Source organism: Heloderma suspectum, chromosome 7, assembly GCF_057233095.1.
Source record: "Heloderma suspectum isolate Gila_16-S chromosome 7, 16-S_ref, whole genome shotgun sequence".
Classification (NCBI taxonomy): Eukaryota; Metazoa; Chordata; class Lepidosauria; order Squamata; family Helodermatidae; genus Heloderma; species Heloderma suspectum.
Window position 1 is genome coordinate 63,598,750 of NC_139464.1, and position 20,247 is coordinate 63,618,996.

The 20,247-nt window shown below is 43.7% G+C and overlaps 1 protein-coding gene and 1 long non-coding RNA gene across 3 annotated transcripts in view; one reads left to right on the forward strand and one right to left on the reverse strand.

Moving 5' to 3' along the window:
• Positions 1 to 20,247, forward strand: part of LOC146339872 (uncharacterized) — a 31,574-nt gene that overhangs the window by 10,155 nt on the left and 1,172 nt on the right. The gene's annotated exons all lie outside the window — the stretch shown is intronic.
• The window catches only part of NAV3 (neuron navigator 3), a 351,861-nt gene continuing 347,408 nt past the window's right edge, over positions 15,795 to 20,247 (reverse strand). For both annotated transcript variants that reach the window (XM_084810412.1, XM_084810411.1), the window contains one exon: positions 15,795 to 18,668. In XM_084810412.1, the coding sequence (XP_084666538.1) occupies positions 18,549 to 18,668 (120 nt within the window). In that variant the 3' untranslated portion in view covers positions 15,795 to 18,548. The remainder of the gene's footprint in view (positions 18,669 to 20,247) is intronic.

The following is a 20,247-nucleotide window of genomic DNA, read 5'->3' on the forward strand; positions in this document are numbered from 1 at the left end:
CTATAACATACTCTCCTATAACCTATGCTTCTGCCTCTGACAGTGCAATCCTATGCATGTCTGCTCAGAGGTAAGCCCCATTGAGTTTAATGGCACTTAAACCATTAAACAGGGGTGTATATGGTTGCAGCCTGAGTGGCTCAAGAGGATAGAGAGGGCTGCTTATGAATCCAACCTCCTGGGTTCAAGACTGGCTGTTACTGACAGATGCATTTCTAAGCATGAGCAGCCATGGGTGAATGGAATGAAGTCGTCTTAACACAATGTGAATGTGTGGAACAGAGGGAGAAAATCATGTAGCATGAAGCTTTCTGACTCTTTGGCAAAAGTGAAAGATCCTCTCTTCTGGCATTGAAGTACTACAAATGTGTAACTCTCTGCCAATTCTTTCTCATTTTTTGAAAAGCCACATAGCTGGATGGTCAGAAGGGATCCTAAGATTGTCTACTGAGTTCCATAGCAAGGTGATTCTATTTACAGCAGAATAGAGTAAGGAGGACAAGAATGTAGTGCCTGCCTTTCACTCATTTATCATTCTGTTTTCTCTTTTTGCAGAACTATTTTCATTTTCCTGATAATGGTTCTGAATATTTAACCATGACATCTGTTATGCTTTGTACCAAATAGTATCTTTAATATGTTTAACTCCCCATCTGAGAGACCCTTTCTCTCATATCTAAATATATATCATATCCTTTCCATTCTGTCTGATTTGGTTAACACATTAACAGTAACTGAACATCATTAAGGAGTGAGGGCTGCTCAGTGACCCACATGAAATGAGCTGGTGATCCCAGTCCAGCTGTTAATATCACCTCTTCCCGCTGACACTAATTAGTACCATAAATAAGCGATGATGACAATTCGCTGGGATTGTCTCCTCTGCAAGCCCCTTTTGAGTTGCAGTTGTGCAAAAGCATGTGTGCTTTTGTGCAATTTCCATTAATTTCAAAGGGCCAATTGCAGAAAATGTTCTCAGTGGGTTGGGCCACAGCTCATTAAAAAAAACAAACCCAGGTAATAGGTCATATATGCTACGGCAGTGGTGGGCTACTTGTGGCCCTCCAGAAGTTGTGGCCTACAACTTCCATCATGCCTCAGTATTGGCTATGCTGGCTAGGGCTGATGGGAGTTGTAGGCCAGAACATCTGGAAGGCCCCAGGTTATGCACCTCTACACTGTGGTGAGACCTTTAATATGACAGAAGGAAAGTGGGTATAAGTTGGGTAAAAGGAACATAAGACACCTTGAATCCCATCAGAGCGATTGTCCATATAGCTCAGGGGTAAGACTTAAAGCATCCTTTAACACTGGGTTAGGGGACTACAACTACCGTCAGCCCCACTCATGTTGGATTACCATGAGCTGGACTACAACTACCATCTTCCCCATCCAGGACATGCTGGCTGGGGATGATGGAGGACACAGGGTTAGGGAAGGGTGGCATAAAGCATTCTTAGGCAGGGTCGCTACTGAGTTAGGGAAATACTGGTAAAACACCTTGCAAAAGGAATCTTGATATAAGAGGGTGCACCATCCTGTCAAGCTTGATTTGAGGGTGTACCATCCTGTCAAATATTTCAGTTTGTCAATGCACTGGAAAATTTGTGCCTACTGGTAAGACACTACACAGAAAGAATCTAGATGCAGTCTTGCATACAATTGCACCGAGATTGCTTTTCTTTTTTGCATGGTTTATCAATGTGCATGCGTGCGTTAGTTGTGTCAGGTGGGGAGAAAGATGATGGAACTGAAAGCTACAGGAAATTGCACATGCAGTATACACAACTCAGATTTAAAAACAAAACAGATCAAGAATTCCTAGTACATCAAATGCCACACATAATTCCAAACTCCAAAACCTGGGGAGAAATTCAACTGGATTTCTTGAATCATCCCTAATGAAAATTCAGCTCAGCTCTACCCAAGAAAGCAAAAAGCAAACAAAAGACTGGCTGGTACTTCACAGCAATCAATGAGAACTTCATTGAGAGTAAGGATTCACATTAAAGAACTGCTGTACATGCTATTTCTGCTGTGAAGCACCTGGTCAGAATCTCATTTTACAGTCAGAGCTGGAGAAAAACTTCTTTGGGCTATGATGCTTTATTCTGATGGCTATATCTGTTGATTATGAGTAGGACACAATTGTATTCCAGACCAGATAATTACAGATTTTGCCAACCTCAGTAACAGTCGAATAGTAAGCAATGCTTACTCAGAAGTAAGTCTCACTGTGATCTACTGCTCAATCCATACAGTTGCGCATGCATATGTGTTTTCATGTTCAGAACAATATATTTGTGCCTTAATAATACCTGGAAACACACTAGAGCCACTCTAAATATACTACTCTTCTACTGCCATCTCCAGAGGAGAGCAGTGGTTATTTTCTTTCCTGCATGTTGCTGTAGCCAGTGGAGCTGGCCACATTTGAAGTTGGCTGCTAAGATTTTCTGAGAGCGAGATGTTGTTACCCAAAATAGGTCCGGGGATGCCCCCCTCTGTAAACATCTGCTCATATGTCTCATTACAGCATGGGTGACTAACCTTCCATGGCTCCTAAAGGCAAGGAGGAAATGTCTTATCCAGTTATTTCAAAGCCTTTTGCCTCCAAAGCAAACTAAATTTAGAGGCAGACTTTAACATTGTGGCAGAAAGACTCAAGCTCAGGGCCTGCTATTCAGTTAGCTGTCTTTATCCTGAGCAAAAGCAGAGAAAAGTGGTCAGTCTTTACCTGAAATTGCAACTTGTTTGAAAATGTTGAATGGCAACATACATTTTTCTGAACGTTCTTTTCTACAACAAAATCTGAAAGCATTACCAGGATAATATATATTTTTAAACAATTCTGCACCTTTCCCTCCCCATCTTGGTCCTCATTGTACATTGTTTTTGCGTAACAGAAGGAAAAGTGAGAAAAGCACCATCAATTTTGTGTCATCAGTCTTACACCTGACATACAAAATGACCTCTGTTTCCAAGAGTGTGGTGTTGTTTCCTTATGTTTGATCAATAAAGGCTGCTTATACATTTCTTAATAAATAAAATGCTAATTAATCCAGAATACTACCAGTTCCAAATTTATATCCAACCTATTTGAGCAAGGGCTCTCACACCTCTTGTACCAGCCTGCCTATTGCCTTTGATCTGGTGCCTTGCCTATGGTGAAATCACAACTGGCTGTGACAAGAGATGGGCCTTCTTGTTGGCCACACCCAAGCTGTGGAATATCTTGACCCAAGCGGCTCAGATTGACACCACACACACACACACTTTAACTACCAGCTGGGGACTAGTAAAGACATCTTCATTCTGTTCTGGCCAGCTTTTGCCCTACCAGGGAGATGTTTTTATCGAGAGAGGTATGTGTGTGTGTGTGTGTGTGTGTGTGTGTGTGTGTGTGTGTGTTTAAAATCTCTTCTGACAGGCTCTTTTGTACTGTGTTGATATTTTTGTAACTCCCTACTGTGGTGGTTTTCCTCGCCTTTCACCTTTATCTGAGGGGTGAGGCCTCTGTGGCTGGATGGAGAGACCTGGCAGCTCCCCCTTCCTGCCCTAAGAGAATGTCATTATTGAGATGTATGCCCTGTCCCATTCTAAAGATTCATTGACAAATGAAAGGAAGTGTCACACGCCTTTAAGGTAGAATAGAATAATATCCAAGCACTAAAACATAAATAAAACACATATGTAGCTGTGTCCTCCAAAAACCAAACCAAGAATGTATTCATTGTGATGCTTCAGAAATATCTTTGGATTAAGGTGTCATTTCAAGTTACATGTCTAAGGGGAAGCCAGCAAGAACACCTCTTACAACTATCTACCCAGATTTACGGAAATAGCACAGTAGCATGTTTATGTTGGCTGGTGGTGACAAATCTTTCTATTCACCATTAAATTCGAAGGGGGACTCAGCAAAGACAAAACTAATTTAAAAACAAATAGCTTTTCAGACACTCAGTTAAGGGATGGTCATCCTTAAAATAATCAATATGATTATACTAAACAGCTATTTGCAGTAAACCTGACTGTGATTTTTTTTTTAATCATATGAACTGGCAAATGAAGCAATAATTCAACATATATGTTTGAAATGAGAGGGTCATTGTTCAAATTCTGAAGTTAAAAAAAAGGAATTGCTTTTTTCACACACCCTTGCTCAAACAGCCATAGGGATAGCATCTGTGGAGACAGTTTTCCCTCAATCCTATTGTTTACTTGCAGCACTGTGACCTTTCTTTCTTCTTTGCAGAAACCGGGTGGTTCTGGTAGCTATTGTTAGGAATGCTGGCCTCGCCATAAACTTTGTCAGGCAAAAGAATGTTAATGGGTGTTGGTGGTTCCTTCAGGGCTAGAAAATTGAGACCTAGAAAATGGAGATTTCTCTGGAATGTTCTGAATGGGGAAACCCAGCACAGCCTAGAGAAAGCAATTCATCCTCAGACCCTGCTGAGGGTGTGGGCCAGTTTGCTTGATCACTGGGTTGTACTGCGTGCCAGGTGCCATTCTGAGTGTTCAAGCTGCACTGATTGGTCACGATGGCTTATCGTGTTGTGGGAACCTGGCGAGGGTGGCATATGCGAGGGCTAAGCAACCCATGGGCTGTTTTAGGGTTATGGGTGGGTTGTTTAATCCTCGCATAAGCCACCCTTGCTGGGTTTGCCTGACACAGTAAACCACAGTGACTGACCACTGTGGCTTGAATATTTGAAAGGGTGGGCGGCATGCACTGCAACCCACCCTGGCTCAAATTAGCCATGGTGAGCTGTGGTGATCATGTTGATCTGACCTGTGCGATGAGGGAAGAATGAACGGTAGAAGAATGTTTTGGAACAGAGACAGAATATGAGGCAGAGATAAAGCAGAAAGCAACTGTGGGTAGTGCTGGTATACATCTCTGGGGATCCAATGTAGGGATAGCAGGTGTGCTGTCTGGCTAAGAACGCCTCCATCTATGCTTCCCCATCCCAACTAAGAATGATATAATCTAGCAGTGTGTGTGTGTGTGTGTGTGTGTGTGTGTGTGCACGTACACACGTGCGTACATGTATGAAGGAAAAGGGGGAGAAATTGCTGTTTTTGGAGGAGAGACAGAAAGAGGCAGAGAGCTGGGTTTGGGGCTCTGCAAACCCTTGAAGATGCTTCAGGGCAGGGAGCTGCCTCTCTCTGAAGATCTGATCTGGGGTGGTGTATTTGGCTGACATACCTTTTAACTTAACTCCTTCCAAAGGAAACCAAACCTGGGTAAATGCTATGCCCATTGAACCTGTCATGGCTTGGAAAAGTGCAAAAAGCATAACAATATTTTGAAACATTTTTTGCAAGTGTGAGAACTAGAAAAGTGATTTAAAAAAAAATAAAAATCAAAGAAATCTAAAACATAAGCTGAAATAGGAAACCAAATCCCCAGGTGCCATGCTGCAAGCTGAAAACATAAGTATGTACAGCCCTACTACTGAGAGAATAGTACAAATTAAATCTAACCTAAATCCTTAAAAAGAGATTTTGCTTCTCAGCCTCTGTTCTGTGAATGCCTGAGAAATGTAAAACCAAGGACGTTAAAATGACAATATTATTGTTGTGCATATACAGGAAGTTAAAGGTTGGCAGTATCAAGCTGTGGAAGTAAAGTGTTAAAATATGGATTAGCTTATGCAACTTTAATTCTTGGACTTTTCTTCTATAAGAAATGCAATTGTTTTTTCTGAAAAGCAATTAAAGTTAATAAATACTTTGAATGCAAATTTGATTGGTGTAAATAATAGAATCCATTAACATTATAAAACATTGGCTACAGAAGCATCTTGAATAAGCGTTATGTAAATGGAAGGGACTGACAAATATTTATCCTGCAAATCCTGACGAATAGCATGAGCAGCTGGGATGGAAGAGGCAATTAGTCCTGCCTGAGACATTTTGAACAGTAATTTTACTAACTAGTTTCTTCTAACAAACTAGAAGAGTTTGTTTCTTAAAGGAACACTTCAAACTGCTTAGAAATATGTCTGTATGATGCAACGTGATAGAAACCCTGCCACATGAAACTGCTAGCATTTTTTGTCACGGCCTTGTACTTGTGGGGCCAGCCTATTATAGAGGTTAGTGCTTTCCATTTCAAAGTTAAGAAAGGAGCGTTGTGAAGGAGTAAAGGTAATGGGGGAGGGGTAGGGTTCTTCTATACTGGTTCCATTTTTACCTGCTGGCCCTCAGCTGGATCGGTTCACTGTAGAGTCTGCCCTATCTATTTGCAAAGTTGTTTACAGTGCAGTCCTGTACCTGTCAACTCAGACTTCATTGGGTACAATGTGGCTTACTCCCAGGTGAGTGGGTATAGAACAGTGGAGGGCTAGTGTGGGAGGACCAGGGACCATTTTCACCCCAACATACCCCAACAGGCCTCACTCTGTGCTCCCCCCCCCCGAAATTCTGGCCGGGGGGGGAGGCGCTCCGTCCCTCCACCCCTGAATCCTGGCTGGCCAGGCCGCAAATGGCAGCGGCCGTAGCCGCCGCCATTTGTGTCCCTGCAGTCAGCCGTGATAGGCTACGTAAACGTTTACGTAGCCTATCACGGCTGAGTAAAAAACAAACCGCGCGTACGCAAATGGCGGCGCCCATGGGTGCCGCCATTTGCGTTCCTTATTTTGGCACATCTAGTCTATGTAAACATTTACGTAGACTACGGCGAAAACAAGGGGAACGCAAATAGCGTAGACGTAGAAAATAAGGGGAACTATTTGCGTTCCCCTTATTTTCACCGTAGTCTACGTAAATGTTTACGTAGAGTAGACGTGCCAAAATAAGGAACGCAAATGGCGGCGCCCATGGGTGCCGCCATTTGCGTTCCTTATTTTGGCACGTCTAGTCTATGTAAACATTTACGTAGACTACGGCGAAAACAAGGGGAACGCAAATAGCGTAGACGTAGAAAATAAGGGGAACTATTTGCGTTCCCCTTATTTTCACCGTAGTCTACATAAATGTTTACGTAGAGTAGACGTGCCAAAATAAGGAACGCAAATGGCGGCGCCCATGGCCGCCGCCATTTGCATATGCACGGTTTGGTTTTTTTTGTTTTACTCAGCTGTGATAGGCTATGTAAACATTTACGTAGCCTATCACAGTATTTTTTTAAAATCTAGCCGTGATAGGCTATGTAAATCTTTACGTAGCCTATCACGTTTTTTTTTTACTGGAAATGGTGGCGGCAGCAGCTGGTCAGAAGACCGGCTGCCGCCGCTTAACCACCGCCACTGCCGCCAGGAGGTTTCGCCCAAGGTAAGTCCCGTCCCGGGGGGGGGGGGCAGACCGTTTCGCCACCAATTTCGAGGGGCCGAATGCGCTGGCATTCAGCCTCCCCAAGATTCATGGCGAAATTCTCTGACATCCCTATGCATAAGTTTACACCTCTTTCATGTCTCCCTTACTTGCTTTTTTTCTAAGCTAAACAGCCCCAAACGTTGTAACCTTTCCTTATTGGGGAGTTTCTCCATTCATGATTTTGGTTGCCCTTTCGTGTATTTTTTTCCTGCTGTTCAATATCCATTGTGAAGTGTGGTGAACAGAACTGTACACGGTATTGCAAGTGTAATCACACCATAGATTTGTATAAGGACATTATGATATTGGGAGTTTTAGTTCTAAATCTTTTCCAAAGGGTCCCCAACATGGAATTTGCCTTTTTCGTTGCAATCACACACTGGATCAACAATGTCACTGAGCTATTCACCACAGCTCCAAGATCTCTTTCTTGATCATTCACCACCAGCTCAAAACCCATCAGCATATATGTGAAGTGAGGTTATTTTGCCCCAATGTGCATCACTTTACACTTGTTTACATTGAACTACATTTGCCATTTTACTGCCCATTTCCCTAGTTTGGAGAGATACTTCAGGAACTTTTTGCAATCCCTTTTTATTTTAACCACCCCTAAATAATTTAGAGTTGTTAGCAAACTTGGCCACCTCAATACTTACCCTTAACTTCAAATGATTTATTAACAAGTTAAAAAGGACTGGTCCCAATTCATATCCTTAGGGGACCCCATTGGTTAGCCCTCCTAATCCTTAGCCCTCCACTGTGAGAACTGACCATTTATTCCTAAAAACAACAAAGAATCTTTTGTGGCACTTCAAAGACTAACACATTTATTCTGGCATAACAGATATCAAGGACATTGTCGACTTCATCAGATGCATGAAGTGTTAATCTCAGATTGGCAGATTGATACATGCTGGGGATGGGGGAGATGAAAACTGTGTGATCAGAGGAAACTGAAATGCAAAAAGGACACACAAGTGATGATTACTTTTAACAGTTGCCATTCACAAAACATTGTTGGGTGATAATGCATACTTCATTGCAACTGTGAGCCAATTAACATATGTAGTATGATTTTTTAAAAACCTTTGTTCTTATTCAAACCACAGGAACACTCCTGATAAATTTTGCTTCACCAATTTCCCTTTGGAAATTTGTAAAGCCAATGACTCTTAATTGCTCATTCAAGACTATGCAAGAGTGACTATATGGGAACTATGCTGGGCAGTGGGGTGTTTGGTTGTAACTGAGGTTGTAGGCAAGCACCCATCATCTCAGTCAGCAGTACCAGGTCCCCACAGGCCAGGAGACTGCCTAGATAGGGATGTTTATTTTTCTTCTATAGGATTCACAATTTCACCCCTCCCCTTTCACTGAATTATGCTAGTATACTTCCCTCTGTAAATAAGATCTAATTGAATAAAGCCTTAAAAGTGGAGGAAACACACAGCCATAAGGCCGTCAAATAATTGTGCTGCATAATAAACCTGAGTGCTGGTAGAAGGCTGCTCTTGGTAACAATGTGATCACTCAGTACTATTTATCAATGTTTACTTAAGAATGTAGTTGAATGAGGAACAAACAAAAAGCAATTTAATGCAGCAAACAGGCCACATGGCCTGGTCCTTGCATAATTTATCTTCTATGACAGATTCCATTTTCTGCTGCTGGTATTATTATGCAGAAATACATTTGTACAATGAGAGTGCATTTATCGCTACAGCATGAGCTAACTTATTGGTAGCAGCATTTAATTCAAATGATATTATTCAGTTATCAGGGAAAATAAGCCACCCTCTAAGGAAATATGTTTGTTTAATTATGGCATAAAGAATGGCACAGCAGAAAGAATGACACAATGATTTTGTGGGGAAAACCCTTATCCAGCACATCCAACATTCAATATCTGTCATAGCAGTCCAGGGAGTCATCAGTCACACATCCACATGAAAGCAGATGAGTGACAGATGTACAGTAACACAAATGCAATTTGGCAATTAATGAGGCAATCCTGGTCTTATAGGCCCATTCCATCCCTACTATTCTATGATTCTATGAAAACTAAGGCCCATTTAATTCAATGGGGCTTACTCCTAGGTAAGTCGGTACAGGATTGCAGCCTAAATATCATACTGTAATATCTCAGAGAAGGTACAAGGATGAATAAGTAACAGACATTCTCCTCCATGACAGTTACCATAGCTGATGCATGTGAAGCAGGACACACACATTGGCTGTGATGTAATCTAAATGAGAACTTCTGGTGTTGGGCCTGATTCTGAGCTATAGAAGGAAAGATGCAATTCCACAGCTAACAATGGGATGTCTCTGGCTTAGCTCATGCTCATATACTGGCTTGAAATTAAATTGAACTAAAACGAATAGTTTATCCAAGTTTGGAACAGTACCCTCAAATGCTTCCTGTCCCTTTCCATGCTGAAGTAGTCACTGGCTCTCAAGATAACTTCCATAAATAACATTTCTTCTTTGCAAAAAAAAAAAAAAAGTTATAGTAGCCACAAGAACATCTCAACCAATGTTACTCCATTAATATTTGCATAGGCCAGAAGAAAGCCATGGGTGCCATGTTCTCTGGCCTCAGTTCCCTCTCTGCATCAGAGGAAGACTCAGAGTGAGAGGAGGTATCATCCAATGAGCTCTTGTTTGCTATTCCGGAACCTTCCAGGCCAAAGGACGTGGCTTTACTGTCCTCTCAGACTTGGAGGGAACTCGCCAATGCAGTCCTCACTGTCCCCATGCCGTAGAAGCCAGTGGCTGTAGAACTGGGCAGTGGCCCGTTAAGAAACAAAAATAGCTCCTCAGAGGAGGCAGGGTTAACAGCAGATTCAAACTAGCCATCCTTCATACGGTCTCAGCATGTTGCTGAGACAACAGCTCTTCTTGAGTGAGTACTGGCCAGCACTTGCTACAGTGATCTGTCCAAGGTCCTGACAGGCCTGGCTTTTTTGATCTGCATAACCCAGGGGAGGGGAACCTCAGGCCCAGGGGTTAAATTCAGTCCTCCTAGAGTCCCAATCCAGCTGTCTGATCTCCCCAGACAGCCATGCTCCCTTCCCCTGGCTCCACCACCTTATTGCCAACCTCCAATTATTTGGTAGTTTCCCTGCTTTTGTGCAGGTTTTCCCCATTCTTTATGGTTAAAATGACTCTCCTAAGGCTTAGATACTGGCAGTAAGAGCTTTAAGATAAAATATGCTGGTATGCTGGGGCCACCCCCTTTGCCTTGGGCCCACCCACCGCTGGAATGCGGCCCCTGAGAGCTTCTCCAAAACAGAATTCAGCCCCCCATCTGAAAGAGGTTTCCCACCTCTGGCATAACCTGATGTGATCTTCTAATAGGTGCCACTGCTTCCACTCCACCTCTCCTGGGAGTCTTGAGCTGAGGTAGGACAGGACATGATGAGGATGCGTGGCTTGTACTGCTGAGCCAGGTTCCAATCTCTCTCACACAGTTGGGGGGGGGGGTCCTACGCTGATCTACTACTCAGCAGAAGTGCAAAGATGCCCAGTCTTTTCAGCCAGTGAATATGCCCCCTGTTATCAGGACAGGCAGTTGATCTGGTCAGGATGAACGAGAAGTGAAGCCTGACAAGTAAACACAGAGAGCTTCGGCTATTGGGTGGTGTAGAAATGAAATAAATAAAAACACTCAATAGGAGCTGAGGATTAGGTTTTGCCACAGATAGCCCAACAGCAGTCAAAGTATACCCCATAATAGTTATGCACAATATCACTGTCAACAACAAATATCACTCTACAAGGCCATACTGCAACAAACTGTTGTATGAGAGCACTTTGCAGCAGCTGCAGGTCTTTCTTTTTGCATGTACGGTATGATATAGGGAAAGGCCAAGAAGCCAATAGAGAAGTGTGTGCAAATGTTATCTGTACATATTTCTGGCAATCTTTCAATGTGGTAATCAGCACCAGCAGGTCACTTCTCAGGAAAAAAGAAAAAGGAAACTATAAAGCTGATGTTAAGGCTCAAAAAACCCCTGTGTTTTCCTTATTAACAGAGACCTGTGAAAAAAATAGGGATGTCAGAGGATTTCGCCATGAATCTCGGCGAGGCCGAATGCCAGCGCATTCGGCCCCCCGAAATTGGTGGCGAAACTGTCTGCTCCCCCCGCGCCCCCCCCCCCGGGATGGGACTTACCTTGGGCGAATCCTCCTGGCGGCGGTTCCGGCGGTGGTGCGGCGGCGGCCGGTCTTCCGACCGGCTGCCACCGCTGCCATTTCCAGTAAAAAACAGCAACAACAAAACGTGATAGGCTACGTAAAGATTTACGTAGCCTATCACGGCTAGATTTTTTAAAAATACCGTGATAGGCTGCGTAAATGTTTACGTAGCCTATCATGGCTGAGTGAAAAAACAACAACCGCGCGTACACAAATGGCGGCGCCCATGGGCGCCGCCATTTGTGTTCCTTATTTTGGCACATCTAGTCTACATAAACATTTACGTAGACTACGGCGAAAAGGGGAACGCAAATAGTGTAGACGCTACGCTATTTGCGTTCCCCTTATTTTCGCCGTAGTCTACGTAAATATTTACGTAGACTAGATGTGCCAAAATAAGGAATGCAAATTGCGGCGCCCATGGGCGCCGCCATTTACGTACGCGCGTTGTTGTTTTTTTTCACTTGGCCGTGATAGGCTACGTAAACATTTACGTAGCCTATCACGGCTGACGGCAGGGATGCAAACGGCGGCGGCTATGGCCGCCGCCATTTGCGGCCCGGCCGGCCAGGATTCGAGGGTGGAGGGACGGAGCGCCTCCCCCCCTGGCCAGAATTTCAGGGGGGAGGGATGGAGCGCCTCCCCCCCGGCCAGAATTTTTGGGGGGAGGGACAGAGCGCCTCCCCCCCAGCCAGAATTTTGGGGGGAGGAATGGAGCGCCTCCCCCCCACCGCGAATCAAATTTCGATACAGGTAAGAGACTTTCGTACATCCCTAGAAAAAAAGCTCCATCCGTCTCTTAATAATACATGCACACGCACACAGCCAGTCTTTAATAACTGGGGAGAACAGTCCTATGGCCACTAGACACTGCCTAGATGGCCATAGGGTTTTTCAGTTTCTAGAAACTGCACTCCCTGACCCCGCCCCCTCGTAGCTGGCGCTGTTCTTTCCATGATGACGCCATCCTTGTGCTTGTAAATGGAGCACGAAGAGGGCGAAAAGGGGGTGTTCCCAGGGCAGGAAGGGGAGGAGACCATGGAAGATGTTTAAGACAGCTTCTTATTCAGTCTCCAGGCCCCTTCCCTCCCCCTCCCTGAAGCCTCAGCTAGATGCCCCAAAACATGCATCTAGCCATAAATACAGGGCGGCTGGAGCACGGAGGAGAGGATCCCCTCTGTGCTCTGTCCACCCTGCATCGGACAGGCATCAGGCTCCGAGTTTGGAGGCTGATGTCTATCTCAATAAGATTGCATCCTAAATAAATGTAGCCTCATGACTGCCTGGTTTTTCTTTTAACTGATTTCAAAAGGATATGCAAAAGGAAATACGCACGTTTTTATGTCAGTGACATCGCCTAAAACATAGTCTTTCTGAATCTCTGTTGCATCATAGAGGAAGACCTGCAAAGTATAAGGAAATAAAGGCAGGGGTGGGTGGGGGTGAACTTTTGAGTCATATTCCTTTTTTTCACCTGTTCTGGGACAAAGTATCGTACTGCATTTTGTTCAACCGCAGCTATTAGTCCTGGTTGTATTTCTTAAAGTACAAATAATCTGAGTACACCCATCAACTACAGGTCTCCTGTCTCCCAAGTTATGAAGTTATGAGTCCTACAATCAGGTGGGTGAAAGAGAGAAAAGTTCATAACTAACAGCATGGTACTAATACAATTCATGTATACTTCAGAGCGGCTATCCTACCGTGGGGCTTATTGGTTTCAGTGGGGCTTATTGAACGCTTTCCTGTAATGTGTAGACTAGAGTTGCCACCAAAATTTCACCTAAGCAAAATCTGAAGTGAATTTTTGGGATGTTCCTCAGATGACACATTTGAAGAATTTTCAAGAAATCCATGAGTTTTTCACTTACATAGTGAATTTTGTCAGAACTATTCTACACCTGTGTAAGTAGTTTCCAAGGAATGTTTTCCTAATGTGTAATTCAAAGGGGGTGTTCAGACGTTTGTGTAGGGGGAAGAAGCCATCGTGGCTCCCCGCCCCCCGTCCCTGCATGTGCCACATGTGTGACCCTCTATTTGCATAATTCCACATGCTGCAGTGTGGGTTGGCATGTTGACTGAACTCGGCACGCGGCATGGCATGGGTAGCTTCATACCCACCCTACAACCATTGCTGCACTTTGTGGGTTGTAGGGTTGGTACGAAGCCACCCCTGCCAACCCGCCAACCTGCGCTGCAGCACGGGGGTGGGGGGAGAAGCCACAATGGCTTCTTCCCCCTGTGCGATCATCTGAACTCAGTCAAAGTGAGTTCTGTAGGTGAAAGCTCTGAGGAGTTTGAGGGGAAGCCAAGAGCTTCTGTAAGACCAATACAATGTTTTGGGGTGAGGATTTATTAATCTCTGTGTAGACTAAGCATGATATTAACAGTAAGACATTTAATGTACTCTAAAGGTTTTCTCCCTCGCCCGTAATGCTAGAACCCAGGGTCATCCCACGAAGCTGAGTGGTAGGAGATTCAGGACAGATAAAAGGAAGGACTTCTTCACACAGCGCATAGTTGAACTATAGACTTTGCAACCACAAGATGTATCGATGGCCTCCAACTTGGATGGCTTTAAAAGGGCTTAGAAAACTTCATGGAGGATAAGACTATCAACACATTTCCTCCAGCATCTGAGGCAGTGCCTCTGTATACCAGTTGCTGGGGAACATAAGTGGCAAGGTACTCTTACCCTCAGGTCCTGCTTGTGGGCTTCCCACAGCCAGCTGGTTGGCCACTGTGTAAACAGAATGCTAGACTAGATAGGCCTTTGGTCTGATTCAGCATGGCTCTTATGTTCTTATACCCTTTTTGTCCATGCTGCCTGCCTGGTGCCAATTGGGAGCACATTCCAGAGGATGGGTGCTGTAACAGTTAATGTTTTCTGGCTGGGGGGCAGGGGGAGTCTCTCTTGATACAACAGGTGTGCCCTCTCTCTTCCCTGGCTCATGGGTTGGATTCAGAGAAAAGCATTCCTAATGGAGCTGACAGAAGCTTACTTCCCTGCCTCCTCTTCCCCTGGAGGCACCCCTCCACCCCAGAAAGACTCCACTGAGGGTTGGGAGACCTATTGAATGGGGCAAGCTGTGGCATGGAGGGATGAGGGGAGAAGGGGAACCTAAAAAAAAATCAGTGGCAAACAACTGGAGCTCCCATTCGCAAAAGCTGCTTCTACCTGATTTTTCAGAGTTACCTCTTCTTTCTGTCCCTTAGCACACCCCATTCAGCAGGATCCCCCAGTCCTAGGGAGAGCCTTGTGGAGGGGGTGGGGCGGAGAGATGGGGGGTCAGCTTCCACCAGCCCTGCTGTGTGTAGAAACTTTTTGCATCCAACCCTATGAATTTCATTTGCCTAACCTTGCAAAGCAGTCTATGGGTGGGTTCCCACGATCAAAGAGTGTTGATCATGAGCTGCCTAATTAGTATAATTACCTTCATCAGGCACTGGTTGTCATGACATCTGAACCCAGCAAACAAACCACCCTGAAAACCTTGAACAAGCTATGGGTTTCAAGGTGGTCACAACCCGCACCCAGTGAGGGTAATTATAGTAATTAGGCCACTTGTGACCAGCACAGGTCGAGAGGGAAAATAAGCCACAGGGGTTTATTTTCCTTCTGTGATCGCAGAAACTTGTGGAGAGAGAGCAGTGAACATGTCAGAGCTCTCCGGATATCAACAATAAGGCACAGTACTAGTACGGCCCAAGGGTAGATGACAGTATTAAGGTTTCCACATGTGCAAATGAACTGTGGAGGTAGGGAAATCATGTTGCTGTCCCCTGAATTCTTCCTCCCAAGGATCAGTGCACGCATGACCCATGCACTCCCAGCACCAAAGTGGGGAGCTCCTATGGGCTTCTCAACAGGGAGTTCATCTGCACAAGCCTGTGCAGGCTCTCCTATGCTCAGAGTGTACAATAGAAGTCAGGTGCACCTGCTGTGTACAGTCCTTTCAGGTTCCACAACCATGAGCTATTTGCTCAGATGGGCTGGAGTATTTGCAATATTTTACTATGCTGTGGTACTTTTCTTTGACATAATCTGTCAAACATTAAACTCCAGCATTTTTTTCTCTACAATCCTTTGTTTTTCTCCAAAGGGTTTTAAATTTAGGATTACACAATCCTAGGATAAGTTGCTGAAGAAGGATACAAGTCACTGTTTCTGTAACCTAGTATTCGGAGGTTTCTGAAGCCGAATTAGCCAGTATGTATAAATTACCATGAAACTATCTAATCACCTGCTCGCAAAGACAACAAACTCAGTTGTCAATAAATAATTCCACTTTAATGGCAAAGTAATAATTTAGACAGATACAGTGTGCACACCTGCAAAAAATATATGCAAGCTGGTTTACAAGCTAGAAGAACAATAAATCAATAGAAAATACATCATTCAGTTAAGTCTGATGACACCAAATACTTATTAATAGGGCTTTACAAAGACTACAAAACTTTTCAGATGATTTATCTCACTGTTTCTGTCTATTTACATGATATGTTACATCAAAAATGTACAAAATATAAAATGTATACAGACAAATGTTTCACAAGCAATTTTTTTAAGTTGTAAACTAGGTGGACTCACTGAGATGTATTGCAGGAAAAGTTGTATTACATGATACATACATACAGGTTTTGTACGTGTGTGCATGTGTGTCAAAAATGGCAGGAATTCATGGGTTTGTGTGTGTGGTTTTGGACCACATATATCATAAAGAGCAGTTGTTGTTTAGTCATTTGCCAGAGAGAGGCATGTCATTGAACGATATGAGAAAGTAAGCTAGCATTTGGTTCCTGGCATCAGTCTGACTACATTCTATGTGCATATAACCAGAGTTTTATTTATTAGGGCAATAGCACCATGCAGGAGACCTGTAGCTTCAGTGATGCGGCAAAAAAACCTGCACCGATGACTTTGTCTTTGTTTTATAAAACAGATGGCCACATGATGGTCACAGGAATCCGTAGCACCAGTTACATGTCCTGAAGGTATCCATTGGCTAGCTGGATCCGGAAAGTGCTCCACTGGCGCGCGCGCACACACACACACACACACACACACACACCTGGGCATGCTCCAAGTGGACAGTTTCAGGACTGTGGCTCTCGGTGCACAAGTGCATGTCTACACGATGCCATGGCCCTTGGACTGTTTGTATTAATTTGAACCAGCATATCCAATTACTCTGATCAGTTTTCATTCAATCTGGTGTAGCCTGCCAGGAAAGATAAACACCGTTTCTGTTTTTCCCTAAGATGTATTGGTTTTATAATGTAAATTGAAACATGCTCACTCTAGTACGGGTAGCTCCTGCATAGTCATAACAGTTCTAAATACAGGACAAACACACCAGGTTAAAAAAACCAGATTGTACGGTTTGCGTTCTGGATCTGTTTGCAACATACAGGTAATCTCAGTAAATGAAACATCTCTTAACACCAACAGGATAAAATACAGTTTCTTATTTTTTTGTTGTTGTCGCTGTTTGTTTGCTTTCATTTGTGCAAGGCTTTTTTTTAAATATTTACAATACCCTCCCTGTAGACTGTGCAAAACCAACCCCCCTTCCCCTTTTACAGTATAAACTTTTCTCTCTTCCACAGTGGACATCACTGTGGCAGTGTTGTTTAATGCTGAATTTCTTCATGTACAATTGCAATTAAAACAACGTGCTTCAAACTAGAAAAAAGAGGAGGGGAAAAATAAAGAAATATTTGTGCTCATGTTGCATCAAGTGCACCCAGCTCTGCTGGATAACTTTTTCCAAACATCTCTCTCTCTCTCTCTTTCTCTCTCTCTTGATAAGCTCTTTTCCATAGGACCAAATGGATGAGCCAATTGTTGGGCTTTTGTTTTCAATCATAGTTAATTGTGAGTGGCCTCCGGGTCACTTGAATATTTTAGATGGTTGGCAATCTATTCACACAAGATAAAAATACTATATATCTATCTATATATCTATATCAAGAGTTCGCCCATTGAGCCACTTCATTAAAAAAAATCATGATCTACGGGCATGAGGCTACTGTGTTCACTGATGCTCTCTCGTTAGTAGATGAAGAAAGAAAACAGTGTAAATAATCAATGGTTTAACAAATTAAACCAACTGTAAAACTGTTCTAGAAATTGGTTTTAAGGCAGTGAGACAGCACCATAGGAAATGTTCTCTTTCCCCCCACCCTCCCCACTGAAAAGGCTCAAAACAAACGAAGCCCTAAGAAAGCCTTTAGTCAGCATCAGATAAGAATTGGGTTGTTGTGTGCATGTGTTTAAAAAAACCCTGGTTAAGAGGTGGGCAGGTGTTTAGAAAATACACTTGTGGTTAAAAAGAAGTATATAAAACAGATGATTTTTTACACAACCCCCCCCCCCCCCAGAAATCTTGGTGGACCACATCACTGCAAACACAGCAGTTTGGTATCAAATTGGCACTTATCCAGCATATCACAGTAGCGTTTTCCTGGCAATTGCACAATACTGTTTGTGCTTATTGAGTTTACTCTCATTTTTTTCTCCATCTCATTTTGGAATGGGCAGCAGTGTACAATTCAAACACTACTAGAGTCCTGTAATGAGTGCCATGGAGCACAACAGAGGTTAGAGGATCAAGAAGATCACAAACGCAGCACCTCAGAGTAAATTGAAGTGTGAAATAAAAGGCTTGCACTGTAAACGTTTGAGACAGGAAGAAAAAGAAAAACCCAAAGATTCCAGTTTGGCTAATACATGTGCAATCTGCTTAGTAGCCCCCCTGTTAAAGGCCCTTTCCAGTTGATTGATGGAGTCTCACTCAGCTCCATTGATACTGAAATGTCTTGAAAGTAAACTAATTCAAGCGTTCCATTTTGATTTGCTTTCCTGACTTGTCAGAGTTAAGTCGACCACCTGTATATGACACAACACACTCTATCCCCACCCCCCTCTCTCTTCTGGGCCACTCTGACCTGGTGCTTCAATACTGGCAGCACTTGAAGCAGGAATAGGTTTACCAGCATCCTCTAACCAGGCCCATCTCCCTCTAGAGAGTCGATTCAAGTGAGGGGTCCAGAATATCATCGTGGTGACTGGCAGTATCGCTGTCGCAGCTCTGTGCGCTTGAGTAACTGGCTGCTTCTTTGAGCCTCATTAGCATATTCATCTGAGAGAGAAATATGGAAATGCTTGTCATTGATATAAGTATTAATGCAGCTGTGGCTGTTATTTCCAAGACATGTAACAGGCAAAAAAGATGTGATGGTCATAATACTTCTTCACAATGGCACAGCGCTTTGAAAAATCAGAGCTGGCTAAGATGGTTTCTCCAAGGTAAACCTTTGAATTCCTCCTCTTCTTTTTTTAATGTCTCAAATGGCATGGAAACAATTGAAACTGGGGAAGAATCCAAAGATACAGGAATTCAAAAGTATATAAGAGAGAGGTAGTTCGTGACTCTGAATCTATTTTCCCAGTGCCAACACTTATCTAAGGTAAAAAAAGAAAAAAGAAAAAAAAAAGACTGATGTTTTGGTACAAAAATATATTGGGGGAGAAAAAGAAACTTGATCACTTTTGCATACACATCCACACTGTCTCAGAGAAGGGAGGTGGGGGTTGACGTGGAATGGGTTGAAGCCAGCTGCTGAATACAGAAAGAAGCATCTGCTGTCCAGGAGCTGACCTTGGTAAGAAAAAAAGCACACCACAGCTATGAGGCTGGGTTCCAGAAGAGCCTTTAAGCACATCTTACTTAACATCAAGAGCCCTGGGGAGTTCAAAGATGCTCAGTGCCTAAAATTACCGCAATTATAGTTGGTATTTATAAAGCTTCCCTCTTGCCATAGTGTCCAGGGAACTGATCTACACTGACAGCATTTTAAAATGGTGTATTATTTAAAACAAAGAACTCTGGTTTCTCTGGCAAAAATGCGTGTAAAGAAGAGGAAGCATTTTACTTTTCCTAGTACCATCTTCTCGGATTTATTCAGGCCTCCTGAGATCAAGGTGGCTTTATAGCTGCCACATCTATATAGAACTCTGCCATTCTACATAGCTGCCAGTCACACTTCCTTGAGTTGCATAATGTTGTTACTCTTGTTTATGTTATTAGTAAAAGGCTTATGAAATGTATGGGTGGCTATGGAAACCGAGGGGAAGGAAGGGCTCCAATCTGTGAACCTATCGCTTCAGCCCACCAGTCTCCAATGCAGCTCCCTATTCCCTTCGCACAGAAATCTTCTCAAGGTCTTCTCACCCCTCACACACCTCTAATATTCCTCTGGGTTTCTGTGGCTTCTCTCCCCTAATGCATGCATGCTTTCTCTCTCTCTCTCTCTCTCTCTCTCACTCTCTGTGCGCGCCTTCCCCACAAACTCTGGTTCTTTATATCCTCTCTCCAATACATTTTTCTGGGACCTTCTGCCCACTGTCCATAATACTCCTCAAGCTCTCTTGAGCTGCCCACTGTCCATAATACCTTCTGCCCACTGTCCATAATACTCCTCGAGCTCTCTCCTCAAGCTCTCTCTCCAATCTGTGAACCTATCGCTTCAGCCCACCAGTCTCCAATGCAGCTCCCTATTCCCTTTGCACAGAAATCTTCTCAAGGTCTTCTCACCCCTCACACACCTCTAATATTCCTCTGGGTTTCTGTGGCTTCTCTCCCCTAATGCATGCATGCTTTCTCTCTCTCTCTCTCTCTCTCTCTGTGCGCGCCTTCCCCACAAACTCTGGTTCTTTAT